Source organism: Oryctolagus cuniculus, chromosome 7, assembly GCF_051225735.1.
Source record: "Oryctolagus cuniculus isolate XC-2025 breed Fujian yellow rabbit chromosome 7, ASM5122573v1, whole genome shotgun sequence".
Lineage (NCBI taxonomy): Eukaryota > Metazoa > Chordata > Mammalia > Lagomorpha > Leporidae > Oryctolagus > Oryctolagus cuniculus.
The window spans coordinates 39,350,400-39,365,198 of NC_142873.1; the positions used below are offsets into that span (position 1 = coordinate 39,350,400).

Below are 14,799 nucleotides of genomic sequence, written 5' to 3' on the forward strand. Positions count from 1 at the left end.
CACAGGAGAAGCCTATTGAGCCGCGGTGCCAGGAGGCCTGATTTTTTATACTAGTCCAAAGCCATCCTGAGTAGTATTTTCATTTCCACCTTTTTTTTTTTTTTTAAGATTTATTTTGGGGCCGGTGTTGTGGCATAGTGGGTAAAGCCACCACCTGTGATGCTGACATCCCATATGGGCAGCCAGTTCGAGTCCCGGCTGCTCTACTTCCAATCCAGCTCCCTGCTAATGTGCCTGGGAAAGCAGCAGAAGATGGCCCAAGTTCTTGGGCTCCTGTACCCATGTGGGAGACCTGGAAGTAGCTCTTGGCTCCTGGCTCCTGGCTTTGGATTTAAAAATAAAAAAAATATTTATTTATTTGAAAAGCAGAGTAGCAGAGAGAGAACTCGTCCATCCACTGGTTTACTCCCCAGATGGTTGCAATGGTCAGGGCTTGTGGCACAGTGGGTTACTCCGTGACCTGCAACATTGGCATCCCATATCCCAGTCCCCGTTCAAGTCCTGGCTGTTCTGCTTCCAACCTAGCTCCCTGCTAATACTCTTGGGAAAGAGCAGAAGATGGCCCAGGTACTTGGAAACTTGCACCATGTGGGAGATCTGGATGGAGATCCAATTTCCTAACTTCAGGCTGACCCAGCCCTGGCTGTTAGAGTCATTAGGGGACTGAACCAGTGGATGAAAGATCCCTCTTTCTGTTTCTCTGTGCCATCCTGCCTTTCAAATAAATAAATAAATCTCAACTAGAGCAATCAAACAATGAAATGAGCCAAGACTAATTATTTTCCATGGCTTTTATAGAAGATACTCAGCTTGAATTGAAAGGTTGAATTTATATGGTCTTTGAAGTCTTTTCCAATAAGATTCTGCAATTCTAAATTAATCTCCCTCTATAAACGGCTGAATAAATTGAGACCTGGAAATGGTAAGTGATTTGGCCAGGTTTACCAGTCGGTACCCTCAGGGCCCGAACTCCGTCCTAATGACTTAGAGCCCAGTGCTTTCTCCACTCTGAGTTGATTCCTCTCCTGCTGAGGAAGAAGAAAAGGCACTAGAAAAAAATGGGTGGAAGGAGCCAGGGTGCTATTTGGAGCCACGTTATTTCTGACTCCAATCCACATGTCAGGAATACTCTGGGCTTTAGGAGGTTCAACAACAAAAGAAAACCAGTGACTTCATTTCCCTGAAGCCACCCTCCACCCTTTCTACTCACTGTGACAGTGGCCAATAGCCCCTCAGGCACATTGGCCACAATGATGCCAATAAGGAAAATGACAGCCTCCAGCCAGCCATAACCCAGGATGAGTGAGAGCCCGAAAAAAGTGACACCAAAGAAGAGGGCCATCATGGTGATCAGACGGATGAAGTGTTCAATCTCGGCAGCTATGGGGGTCTGGCCAACTGCCAGGCCTGATGTCAGTGAGGCGATCCTGCCCATCACCGTGGAGTCTCCTGTAGCAATCACAATGCCCCGGGCTGTCCCTGGGGAAGAACGGGGAAAGGGCAGATGTGATATAGTGAGAAATACATACACTAATCTCTGGCCTCAGTTCCTAGCACGGAGCTCCTAAGATCTTTGTGATTCCTGAGCGATGGCGGTATCTGACCCAGGGCTCCTAAATCCCTGGAATTTCCTGTGGCATAGGAGGATCTTTGGTCTAATGAGGTGACACTGGGTGGGCTCCTGGATAGCTGCGTGGTGGGGGCTGGTTGCCAGGGAAACCAACCATGTGATTAGAGGGTTGGAACTTTCAGCTCCCCATCAACCTCTGGGGAGGTGCAAAGGGCTGAAGGTTGAGCTGATTACCAAATGGCCAGTAATTTAATCAATCAAGCTTGCATAATAAACCTTCCATTAAAAATCCAAAAGGACTGGGTTGGTTCGAGAGCTTCAGGATTGCTGACCCATGGGTCAGAAGCTCCATACCCCTCCCCACCCACCTTGCCCTGGGCGTCTCGCCTTCTGGCTCTTCGTCTGTGCCCTTTGAAATATCTTTTAAAATAAATGAATTAATGTAAATAAAACAGGTCCCCAGTTCTGTGAGCTATGCTAGCAAACTAATCAAACCTAAAGAAGGAGTCGTGAGAACCTTGATGTATAGCCCATCAGTCAGAAGTAGAGGTGACAACCTAGTGGTTGCAATTGGTGTCTGAAGTGGAGGCAGTCACTTGTGGCTCTGATGGTGTTGGACCTGGGACACACTCAGTTGCTGTCCTGGAGAGTTGGTGGGTGGGGAAGAAAATCCCCTCACATGTTGGATACAGAAGTGTTCTGTGTTCAACAAAAAACTAAGTGTTTTGGTTTGTTGTCAGATGTGGTCACTCAAGACATGCCAAGCCTGAATCGGGAAAGCTGTTGGGCTTGGTTTCCATAAACAGAATGCCGAAGATGGTCAGAGATGAGGTGGAATGAAAGGCCCTCTGAGAGGCCACGAGGTCCCATTCACCTCATATCTAATTCATGCACATAAAAAGCTCTGAAGGGATCTCACAGTTCTCCAGAGGTACCCAATTTTATTGCCTTCACTGTCAAGGTCTTCATTACACTTGATCTAAATATCGTGCATTCCCTATGTATTGCTTGTTTGGCCCTCAGTAGCAGAATCATTTCTGGATTCTCAGGAGTAGTGGTTACCCTTCTGCTGAGTCCTGGGTTCCAACAACCCCTTAGCCTGTAACCTGTTGTTCTCAGCTGGGGGCATGTGGTACTATCTGGAGACAGTTTTGGTTATCTCAGGTAGGGTGGGAGGGGCTGCTGCAGGCATCTAGTGGGTAGAGACCAGAGGCAGTGCTAAATGCCCATAGTGCACAGAGCAGCCCTCCTCTCCCCCTACCACAACAAAGAATGATCCCGCCCCCAGTGTCAGTTGAGAAACCCTGATCCAAGCTGAGCCCCTCCCTGCTGTGCCAGCTGGAGCCAGTCTGACCTCTGCTGGGTAGCACGGGCCATGACAGCTGGGCTTCCGTGCGTACATGTCCTTTGCTCTCCACCAGCATGGCCCTGAATCAGAAGGACAGCCTGGACATCATTTTTGGCTTTACACACACATGATGCTGGTCACTCACCCACAAGGCTCAAAATGACGGGCATGACAAGGTCCTTGGCTTGTTATCATTCTTCCTGTTTTACCATAACCACCGAATTGCCTACCATTGAAGTCAGAGTCTGAGTTACTCAGACAAGCGACGTATTATAGCAACAGCACTTCTTTTAGAAGCAGAGAGACTCCACACTGGAAGTACAACTTTCCCAGTTACAAACTCTTTTCCCTAGGGCATGTTACTCAACCTCTCTTGAGACTGAGGCTTCCTCGTCTTTAAGAGGGGAAGCGAATTCTTACAAATTGTGAGAATTAAGCACTTTTTAAGACTATAACAATGTTGGGCACATCGTAGGCTTAACTCAAACATTTGCTCCTTTTTTTCCCTCTTCATTTAGATGAATTTAGGTCCCCATAAGACTGATAGAAAATTATGCATGTGAAGTAGTAGGGGTATCTCTCATCTAGCAGCTTCCACAAACATTGTAGCATAGAGAGCCATGGTCCTCATTTCTAAGGTGACCTTCAGCTCTATGGGCTGACAGGAGGATGCTACTCATACAGCAGATGGGTCAGGCCAGTGCTCATGCAAGCAAGGAATTCTGGATTGGTTAACATTAGGAAGCACTCTGTAGATGAGCTTCAAACTGGTTGACAGGTAATCACGGAGAAAGAAGATACTAAAATACATGAGAAGTGCTGAAATGGTTTCTTCTTTTTGATGAAGTGGAGGATGGAATATGCTATATCTATTTTGTGCCAAAGTTCAGTCTGATTCTTGTTTTTTATTCTTTCTGCTATTGTTTCCCCATGCTTGGGAATACAAGATTTAATAACTAATCCTATGGGAACTGGCACTATGGCATAGTGGGTAAAGCCCCCGCCTGCAGTGCTGGCATCCCATATGGGCACTGGTTCAAGTCTCGGCTGCTCCACTTTTGATCTAGCTCTCTGCTATGGCCTGGGAAAACAGTAGAAGATGACCCAAGTCCTTGGGCCCCTACATTCATGGGAGACTCAAAGGAAGCTCCTGGCTTCAGATCTGCATGGCTCCAGCCATTGCGGCCAATTGGGGAGTGAACCAGTGGATGGAAGACCTCTCTCTCTTTCTCTTTCTCTCTGCCTCTCCTTCTCTCTCTCCATAACTCTGACTTTCAAATAAATAAATAAATAAATCTTAAAAAAAAGAAAATAATTCATCCTGGTGTGTCTTGGGACAGGGTGAGTTGACATCAACATCGGGCCAATCTTCCTTCATTTACCTTCTGTATATTATCAGAGAGTTAGCTTAGGTGCTCTAGAATATGCATGAGACCCTAGAGCCATGTTTGTCCCACCGCCACATCCAAGGCCTAGTCATGGGGACCCCAGTGACGGCATTGGTGTCCGTAAAGGAAGAGGAGAACAGGGCCTCCTCTCCGCGCTGTGCAGGGACGCAGGGAGAAGGCAGCTGTCTGCCAGCCAGGAAGTGAGCTCTCACCAGGAACTGAATCACCAGCATCTTAATCTTGGACTTCCCAATCTCCAGAATGGTGACAAACAAATTCCTTTCAAAAACAAAATAAATCCATAGCGATGGGGTTTGGATGGCAAAGACAAACGTTAAAATTGTACTACTAGTTTGCAAATCCATCTCTGGTAAAGGTTAATGTGCAAGCTGGTTAAGGCTAAATGCTATGGGATTCCACAATGTAATGAGCCCCTTCACTGTAGCTCTGCCCTCTGGGCCACGTCTCACGTGTACCAGTCTCCTCCAGGCAGACCCTGGTTTCCCAGATGGGCCTGCACCACATCCACCTTCCCCATCCTTCTTCTCTGCAGTACAGGCTTAGCTGATGAGAAACCTACTTTAGGAAGGACACAGCTGAGCAAATGTCTTCCTAAAATCCAATAAGAATCTAGTGGCTTTAGGGAAATCTTGCTAACTTACATTTTTCTGTCTGATCGATATTTTTAAAATTTAATTTTTTCTTATATGTATGTTTTTAAAGATTTATTTATTCATTTGAAAGACTGAGTTCTAGAATGACAGGGGCAGAGAGAGTCACAGAGAGATTTCATCCGCTGGTTCACTCTCCAGATGGCTGCAATGGCCGGAGATGCACCAATCCATAGCCAGGAGCCAGGAGCTTCCTCCAGGTCTCCCATGTGGATGCAGGGGCCCAAGGACTTGGGCCATCTTTTACTGCTTTCCCAGGCCACAGCAGAGAGCTGGATCAGAAGTGAAGCAGCTGGGACTCAAACTGGCGCCCATAAGGGATGCTGGCGCTGCAGGCGGTGGTTTTACCCGCTATGCCACAGCGTCGGCCCCTAATTTTATTTTCTAGTGGAGTCTTCCTCAGGCTCTATTTAGTCATTACATTACCCTTTTTTTTTTTTTAAAGATTTACACAGAGAGAGGAGAGGCAGAGAGGTCTTCCATCGATGGTTCACTCCCCAGTTGGCCTCAATGGCCGGAGCTGTGCCCATCTGAAGCCAGGAGCCAGGAGCTTCTTCCAGGTCTCCCATGTGGGTGCAGGGGCCCAAGGGCTTGGGCCATCTTCTTACTGCTTTCCAGGCCATAGCAGAGAGCTAGATTGGAAGTGGAGCAGCTGGGTCTCGAACCGACACCCATGTCGGATGCTGGCGCTTCAGGCCAGGGCGTTAACCTACTACACCACAGCACCGGCCCATCTTTACATTACTCTTACCCTGCAAGGTCTTTTAAAATTAAATAATTTGGGACCAATGCTTTGGCTCAGTAGGTAAAGCCGCCACCTGCGGTGCTGGCATCCCATATGGGCACCAGTTCTAGTTTTGCCTGCTCTACTTCTGATCAAACTCTGTGCTAAGGCCTGGGAAAACAGTTGAAGATGGGCCAACTGTTTGGGCCTCTGCACCCATGTGGGAGACCTGGAAGAAGCTCCTGACTCCTGGCTTCGATCTGGCCCAGCTCTGGCCATTGTGGCCATTTGGGGAATGAATCAGCAGATGGAAGATCTCTCTTTCTCTCTCTTTGTCTCTCTCTTGTCTCTCTGTAACTCTACCTTTCAAGTAAATAAATAAATCTTTTAAAAATTAAATAATCCGGTTAGTGGTAAGAATACGAGTGGTTGTTGAGTGCAGAGCAGGGTCTGTGGAAAGGACGTGGGCTTTGGAGCCAGAGCTCCACTGGAGTCCCAGGTCTTCCTCTTTGCTGATGGGTTGTGCTCTTGGACAGCGTGCTTCATTTCTTTGAAGCTTGGTCTTTTATGTGTGAAATGGGGATAATGCCTGTTTCATTGCATGGAATCAGAAGTGATATCTACAGTACTGGATACGTGCCAAAGGCTGAAGGGAAGGTTAATGCAATCACATGGAGTCCCTTGTTACCACTTTGGCCAGAAGCAGATCAAGGATGTCCTAGACTTTAGGAGCAAAGTGAAAATCAGAGTGGCAAGGTCTGGGTGGCCTCTCTGGTAACTCACGTTTTCAATGCCAATATCTCTCCGCTCTTAGAGAGGGGAATAGTGAGGAGACAGTAGTGCTTACCTTAGTAAAATAATGGCCCAGAAAAATGAATGAATTCCCTCCCTTTGGTGCCATTTTCAGCACATAGAACAGTCTATTCACTAGCTAGAGGGAGAGCTAATAATTATGGGATACTTACAATGTACAGGCCTGTGCTAAGCATTTTATATTGCTCATCTCATTTAATCTACACAAAAATCTATGGGGTAATAACTTTGGGTACTACTATTGTGCGGCTTTGACCTTTCACTAAAGATCGCGTAGCCTGCGGGTGATGGAAAACTAGGCTGTTAACTAGTTTCCCGACACCAACATCCTTAGAGGAGAGAGCTCTTGATGTCTTTCTGTTTGGGTTTGTGCTTTGGAATCTGTGCCACTGGGATGTGATATTCACCTTCTACACAATTGGTGGAGAAGAAGCAGATGTTGCGGGTCTCCAGGGGATTCTCGTGGGTGAAGTCAGGAGAGCGGGACTGGGGCTCCGACTCCCCGGTCAGGGACGAGTTGTCCACCTGGGATGGGGGGAGGATAGGTCATAAGGGCAGAGGTCCAGAGCATGGGACAAAAGGCAAATTCACTGATAAAGACAACTTTATCTGTGGCTAACAGCATCACCACTGACAAGGAGTCCAGAGACCAGTGCCTCATGGTCTCTAACTCGAATTGCACTTGTACCTCCTCAAGGTTCTGAATAATAAGATCACACTTCCTCTAACTGAGCCCACGTCCCTACTGGCTCTGAAGACCTGCGTGGCCCCTGTCCCAAGGCTTTCCACAACCCCTCACCTTACATCCTTGTGAAGAGATGAGCCGCAGGTCGGCAGGGATTCGGTCTCCCCCTTTCACCTCTACCAGATCTCCCAACACCACATCCTTTACAAGAATCTGCATCTTCTCCCCACCTCGGATGACCAGAGCTCGCTATGGAAAGATAATGCAGGGTGGTTTTCACAGCCTTCTGCTGGGGCTGGCATTGTGGTGCAGTGGGTTAAACCACCACTTATGGTGCCGGATCCTATATGGACGCCGGTTCGAGTCCCGGATGCTCCACTTCCAATCCAGCTCTCTGCTAATGGCCTTGGAAAAAGCAGTAGAGGATGGCCCAAGTGTTTGGACACTTTGAGGGTGACCCAAATGAAACTCCTGGCTTTGGCCTGGCCAAGCCCAAGCTATTGGCAGTTGTTTGGGAAGTGAACAAGTGGATGGAGGATCTCTCTCTCTCTCTGTCTCTCTCCCTCCTTCTCTGTAACTCAGACTTTCAAATAAATAAAATATTTTTAAAAATCTTTCTGCTTCCCCTACTCTGCCCCTTATCCTACAACTTCCCATTCCTGGTCTCCTTCCTTCTGATTCCCCTCCTTTCTTACTGTGCCACCAGTGATAATACCATTTTTTTTTTTTTTGACAGGCAGAATGGACATTGAGAGAGAGAGACAGAGAGAAAGGTCTTCCTTTGCCATTGGTTCACCCTCCAATGGCCGCCACGGCCGGTGCACTGCGGCTGGTGCACTGCGCTGATCCAATGGCAGGAGCCAGGTACTTATCCTGGTCTCCCATGGGGTGCAGGGCCCAAGTACTTGGGCCATCCTCCACTGCACTCCCGGGCCACAGCAGAGAGCTGGCCTGGAAGAGGGGCAACCGGGACAGAATCCGGTGCCCCGATCCGGACTAGAACCCAGTGTGCCGGCGCAGCAAGGTGGAGGATTAGCCTAGTGAGCCATGGCGCCGGCCAATATCATTTTTTTTTAAATTAGTTTTTAATTTATTTGAAAAGTTACAGAGAGAGGAGGAATCACACACACACACACACACACAGAGAGAGAGAGAGAGAGAGAGAGAGAGAGAGAGACAGAGAGACAGAAACAGAGAGAGAGAGATCTTCCATCTGCTGGTTCACTCCCCAAATGGCCCCTTCAGCTGGAGCTGGGCCAGGCTGAAGTTGGGAGCCTAGAGCTTCTTTCAGGTCTCCCACATGGGTGCAGGGGCCCAAGCACTTGGGCCATCCTCCACTGCTTTTTTAGGCACAAAAGCAGGGAGCTGGATTGGAAGTAGAGCAGCCGGGACTTGAACCAACACCCATGTGGGATGCTGGTATCACAGGCAGAAGCTTAACCCACTGTGCCACAGCGCCAGCCCCCATAATATCATTCTTAAAGATTTTCTGATAGATTGTAATTTCCACCATTGCTGTCTCCATGGCGTTTTGCAAAGTGACTTTGATGCTCCTCCCACTACAAGATGGCACCCATCTCTCCACCCCTAAACCTAGGCTTGACCCACAGCATGTTAGCAACTGTGAGACAAGCAGAGGTTTAAAAAGAGTGTCATGTTGGAGCTTGTCCTATGTTACAGAGAGCCCCTCATGCTCAAGCATGAGCTGGCCTCCCAGCAGATGGGGCATCGTGAGAAGAAAGGCCCAGTTGTCCCAGTCATCCCAGCTGAGGCCCTACACATGTGAATGAGGTCATCGTAGACCATCCAGCACCAGCGGAGGTCAGCTCAGACCGGAACGTCCAGCCATGATAGCTGAGACATCGCATGCTTGGTGTTTTTGTCCCCTCAGTGTCGGGATGATTTATTGGGTAGCAAATGCTAACTGCTCATCTCTGAGGTCCTAGTTCAACACTACCACTACCATAACACTTTTCCTAGAACCTATGCTTGGAAGAACTAAGGTATGCTGATACAAAATTGAGAGGAAGATTTTGAGCTCCAATGCTAGAACAGGATCTGGTTGTTGGGAAATTTTTGAGTGAATTTCTTTACAAGTTTCCAGCCCTGGGCTGAGGCCTCCCAGTCTGCTATCATATTATTTCCAGGTGTCTTTAAAAAACGTTTTGTTTGAAAATAATCTAAAAAGTTCAGAAAAGTTGCAGGAAGGAAAATATTTAGATAGCCTATCCAGATTCACCCATCCACATTTCACCACATTTGTTTTGTTGTTTGTTCTCTATCTCAATGTGTGTGTGTGTGTTTAATTTTCCCCTTTAGCTATATTAGGGCAAGTTATATATATCATGATCTTTTATCCTAAATACTTCAGGATACTTGCATTTCCCAAGAATTAGGATATTCTCTAATATAATAAATTTATTATAACAAAATTATAGATTTCGGTTAAGTCTCACATTGATATATTTTATGTATTTATTTGAGAGGTAGAGATACAGACAGAGAGAGGGAGAGGCAGAGAGAGAGGTCTTCCACCCGATGGTTCTCTCTTCAAATGGCTGTAATGGCCGGAGCTGCGCTGATCCAAAGCCAGGAGGCAAGAGCTTCCTCTGAGTCTCCCATGTGGGTGCAGGGGCCCAAGGACTTGGGCCATCTTCCACTGCTTTCCCAGGCCATAGCAGAGAGCTGGATCAAAAGAGGAGCAGCTGGAACTAGAACCGGCGCCCATATGGGATGCTGGTGCCGCAGGCAGAGGCTTAACCTACTGTGCCGTAGCACTGGTCCAGAAACAATACTTTATTGCTTGTATTCCCATTTTGTCAATTGACTAAAAATATCTTTTAAAGCATTATTTTTCTCTCTGGCAGGGAGTCAGGTGTGGAGGGTGAGCACTGCATTTAGTTGCTGTGTCTCATTTCCACAGCTGCTGCCTTTAATATCATCGACATTGGAAATTCAGGCTCCCGACCAGCCCCTGCCTTGTTTCTTTTTTTAAAAATATATATATAGGGGTCGGCACTGTGGCATAGGGGTAAAGCCACCACCTGCCGTTCCGGCATCCTATATGGGCGGCAGTTCGAGTCCCTGCTGCTCCACTCCTGATCCAGCTCCCTGCTAATGCACCTGGGAAAAACAGCAGAAGGTGACCTAGGTGCTTGGGCCCCTGCACCTATGTGGGAGACTGGGAAGAAGTTCTTGGCTCCTGACTTTGGACTGGCTCAGCTCCAGCCATTGGGCCATTTGGGGATTGAACCAGCAGATGGAAGATATCTCTCGCTTGCTCGCTCTAACTCTGCCTCTCAAATAAATAAATAAATAAATATATCTTTTTAAAAAATCAGAATGTTGCCGGCGCCGCGGCTCACTAGGCTAATCCTCCGCCTTGCGGCGCCGGCACACCGGGTTCTAGTCCCGGTCGGGGCACCGGCTTCTGTCCCGGTTGCCCCTCTTCCAGGCCAGCTCTCTGCTGTGGCCAGGGAGTGCAGTGGAGGATGGCCCAAGTACTTGGGCCCTGCATCCCATGGGAGACCAGGATAAGTACCTGGCTCCTGCCATCGGATTAGCACGGTGCGCCAGCCGCGGCAGCCATTGGAGGGTGAACCAATGGCAAAGGAAGACCTTTCTCTCTGTCTCTCTCTCTCACTGTCCACTCTGCCTGTCAAAATAAAAATAAAAAAATAAATAAATAAATAAAAATAAAAAAAATAAAAACCAGAATGTTGTCATCTGGGGTTTATATGGTGCTTTATAGACTGGACTGCTGCATAGATGGTACTTCCTCAGGTCTTCAGTTTTCCAGGTACTCTGGGGCCTGATACAGTATCCTGGCCCTCTCATCACCAGCTCCACTCAGCTCACTTGTCATAGGATATAATTCTCCAAGGGACTTAATAATTGTGTGTCTGGCCACCTTCTACATCTCTTCTCTCTAGATCCTCACACATCAGGCCTACCTGCGGCACCATGTTCTTAAAAGACTCCATGATCTTGGAACTCTTGGCCTCCTGATAGTAGGAGAAGCAACCAGTGATGATGACCACGGCGGCCAGCACAATGCCCAGGTACAGCTGGGTGTGAAGAGACAAGGCATTGCTCAGTGGGTGCCTCTCCTCTGCTGCAGGCTCAGACATCAGCTTGCAAGGGTGACCGTCATTTCTCCGGGTGACAGAAACCACGGGACTGAGTTGCAGAGCAGAGGGGCTGTGAAGAATGGGTGGTGGTGGTGCTAATGTGTGGGGAGGAGAAGAAGAGGTTAAAATGCTGGGAAAAGACAGGGACTGCAGGGGCTGGCGTTGTGGTGCAGCAGGTTAAGCTTTTGCCTGCAATACCGGCACACCATTTCAGATTGCCGGTTCAAGTCCTAGCTGCTCTTCTTCAGATCCAGCTCCCTGCTAATGTACCTGGGAAAGCAGCAAAGATGGCCCAACTGCTTGGGTCCCTGTACCCATGTGGAAGACCCTGATGGCTCCTGGCTTCAGAAGCTTGGCCCAGCCCTGGCCATTGCGGCCATTCGAGGAGTGAACCACTGGACTGAAGACTTCTGTTTCTCTCTCTCTGTCAGAGACTCTGCCTTTTGAATAAATAAATCTTTTAATCTTCATTCAAAAAAAATGGGCTACAAAGCACTTTGATGATCAGTTGGGAGGATTATCAGAGGGGAACACATTTCTGGGAAAAATTACGCATTTTGGGTGTGCTCAATCAGTAACTTTCTAGATCAAAGGTTAAGGGGAACAGGCTGGACCAAGGCCTCCCTAGAAATTGCTGCGAGTGTGGGGGATTTGGGTCAGAGGACTCCAGAGTGCCAGGCTGCTGAGCCCGAGGGGGAGCGGGGGCTGGGCACTGACTGGACAGACTCACGTTATCTTTGCTGGGGTCCTCATTGAAGTACAGCTGAATGCCATAGGCCACGAAGCAGAGAATGGCACCTGTCCACAGCAGGAGGGAGAAGCCACCGAAGAGCTGTTTACAGAATTTGACCCATTCTGGAGTGGTGGGGGGTGGGGTAAGCACATTGGGTCCATTTTGTATCAGAAGTCCTTTTGCCCTTTCAGGAGTGTGGCCCTGTGTGGAGAAGGAAAAGGAGTGGCTGCTGTGCTGTGAAGAGCGCAGTGGAGGGGAACCTGCCATTCATAGCCCCTTTGATGGGGACAGAGAAGCTCCCTGGAGGCCAGTCTGGAAGTTCTTCTTAGGTAAGGTGGGACTTAGAAACTTGCATTTTTGAAGGGCTTGCGGTTACTGTGCTTACATAGGAAGGGTTTTTGGTTTATGGATTGATTCACAAACCTTTTAGAACTTGACCTGCTGTTAAATGGCCTCATTCCACAGGTGCTAAGGATGACAATGGCCCCTATTCTTAAGGAGGTCAAGTGAGAAACACATACAGATAATCATGATATCATGCGCAGTGTAACCGTGAGATAGAATATGCAATGTTGGGGCTAGCACTGTGGTGCAGCAGGTTAAAGCCCTAGCCTGCAGTGCAGGCAGCCCATTTGGGCACCAGTTCGAGTCCCAGCTGCTCCACTTCCAATCCAGCTCCCTGCTAATGCACCTGGGAAAGCAGTAGAGGATGACCCAAGTCCTTGGGCCCCTGCACCCACGTGAGAGACTCAGGAGAAGCTCCTGGTTCCTGGCTTCAGATCAGCTCAGCTCAAGCCGTTGCGGCCATTTGGGGAGTGAACCAGCAAATGGAAGACCTCTCTTTCTCTGCCTCTGCCTCTCTGTAACTCTTTCAGATAAATAAAATAAATATTTTTTAAAAAAGAATATGCAGTGTTGATAACACAGGAGTATTGACACCCACGTGTTGACTCTACACCTTAGAAAGAGGCAAAAACACCCATTTAAGACCTAACTGCCTAGATTGTCATTCTAGTCTTGTGCATAAGCTTATTTGCTTTTTCCTCTCAATGAAAATGATAATAGAAACCACAAATCCCTACCAACCATTCCAAACTTCCCACTGAAAATGTGGGTGGGTGGGTAGGGTCCCAAGGCCCTTTTGGGGCAGGACGGTGTCCCAAGGCCCTTTTGGGGCGGGGCGTCCACAAGATCAATTTTTCCCAACAATACTGAATCATGCTGGCCTTTCACATGCTCATCCTAAGAGTGTGCAGTGGAATTTCCAAAGGCTCCATGGCATAGGATGTCATGACAGATCCAGTACAGCAAAGATATGAGAAACCAACTGTTTTCTATTTCAAAGAGTTTTACAGAGATGTAAGCTGTCTTGAAAAATACAATTATCGGTCACAAATTATGCTAACATATACTGGGCTTACTCCTGTTATTTTTAAATAAGCTTAGAAGTACTTTTTAAACTTCTTGATTTTAAAATGTAGATAGATACAGCCCACATAAGCAAAATATCTTAGTGTCTTTGACAAATTATAGGCATGACCCAGGGTCCTGCATACAACAAATTGGAAGGGACCGCCCTAAACTGTTGGCATTCACTTCTCTAACCCTAAACTTTCTTTTGGGTTGTTGGCACCATCATATTCTTCCAAGTGGTGTGGCACTTGGCCAGCTTGGGGGTGAGTGAGAGATCAGAACGTTGGACTTGAACTTAGGAGCTTGATTTCTGGTTCTGCCTTTGTCTAGGTACCCCCAGAGTTGGCGTGGGGATCGCTGCCTCCTTTAGGGAGTTCCTCACTCACCCTTGACAGGTCCACGGAATACTTGGCACTCAGTTGTTCCAGGGTTAATCTGTGGTCATCCTGTGGGGACAGGAGCATTGGTGAAGGAGATACAGTGAGTGGGGGTCATTTCCTCAGAGGTGGGGAAGAAGAACTGGGAAAAAGAGGCAGCTCTGGCCTGGGAGCAGGGTAGTGCTAGTTCTCCAGGAAAGACGTCTAAAGGCTGAAGGCGGGGCAGGGTCTTCAGAGGGCGGTCTGTTGGCAGGTTCTCACCAGCACCACCTCCTGCTTCAGTTCCTCCACATTTTTCCGCTTCAACTTCCTTTTCTGAATAGGTTTTGGCCTCCTTTTAGGTCTTGGGCTTGGATTCCTCTCAGAAGGACTCACCGTCCCTTTCTTCCCCCCAAATCCCATAGCTATCTCTAGATACAGCTGACCCAGCTCAGCTGATGGGAAGAAAGCAAAGAGGGCGAGGGGAGAGAGAGAGAGAGCAAGGAGGGCACACGGGAGAAGGGGGGTGAGGACGACGGGGCAGCGAGAGGAAAGTGGGGGGTGGATGAAGAGGGAGCAAAAGGAAACGGAGTCTGCAGGAGGGGCCTGGGCAGGGGGCAGGAAGGCGCAGAGGACAGCAACAAAGGCAGGAGGAAGCGGCGGGAGTGAAGTTCGGTTAAGGCGGCGACAGGGTGAAGAGGTGGAGTTGAGGGAATGAAGAGTGATAGCCTTGGGAGACAAGTGGAGGATGGCGAGGTGCCCGAGTGATGAGGGTGCTCCGGGTGCTCCACAAGTAGGAAATGCAGAGGTGCGGAGAGGCCACCACGAGTCCCCAGCCCCAGCCCCCGTGGGTGCCGCAGCAACGGCCCAGGTCTGGCATCACAAAGGGCCCAGGAAGGTTCTAACCGAGAATCCAGAAGTCTCAGTCTGCTGGAGGGTGCCGGGGGCAGGTTCTGCCACAGGGAGAA

The 14,799-nt window shown here is 48.5% G+C and overlaps 1 protein-coding gene across 5 annotated transcripts in view; it reads right to left on the minus strand.

The window, feature by feature from the left end:
- The window catches only part of ATP1A4 (ATPase Na+/K+ transporting subunit alpha 4), a 33,888-nt gene extending 19,634 nt beyond the window's left edge, over positions 1–14,254 (minus strand). For 3 of the 5 annotated variants that reach the window (XM_089299729.1, XM_089299730.1, XM_089299728.1), the window contains exons 1-4: positions 11,153–11,197; positions 7,314–7,448; positions 6,922–7,039; positions 1,211–1,479 (exon numbers count right to left, since the gene is read on the minus strand). In XM_089299729.1, the coding sequence (XP_089155855.1) occupies positions 1,211–1,479; positions 6,922–7,039; positions 7,314–7,448; positions 11,153–11,182 (552 nt within the window). In that variant the 5' untranslated portion in view covers positions 11,183–11,197. Of the gene's footprint in view, positions 1–1,210; positions 1,480–6,921; positions 7,040–7,313; positions 7,449–11,152; positions 11,267–12,059; positions 12,264–13,861; positions 13,922–14,113 lie in introns of those variants that run through there. The other 2 variants (XM_002715242.6, XM_089299727.1) reach the window with 2 other exon arrangements.
- Positions 14,255–14,799: the final 545 nt, after the last annotated feature.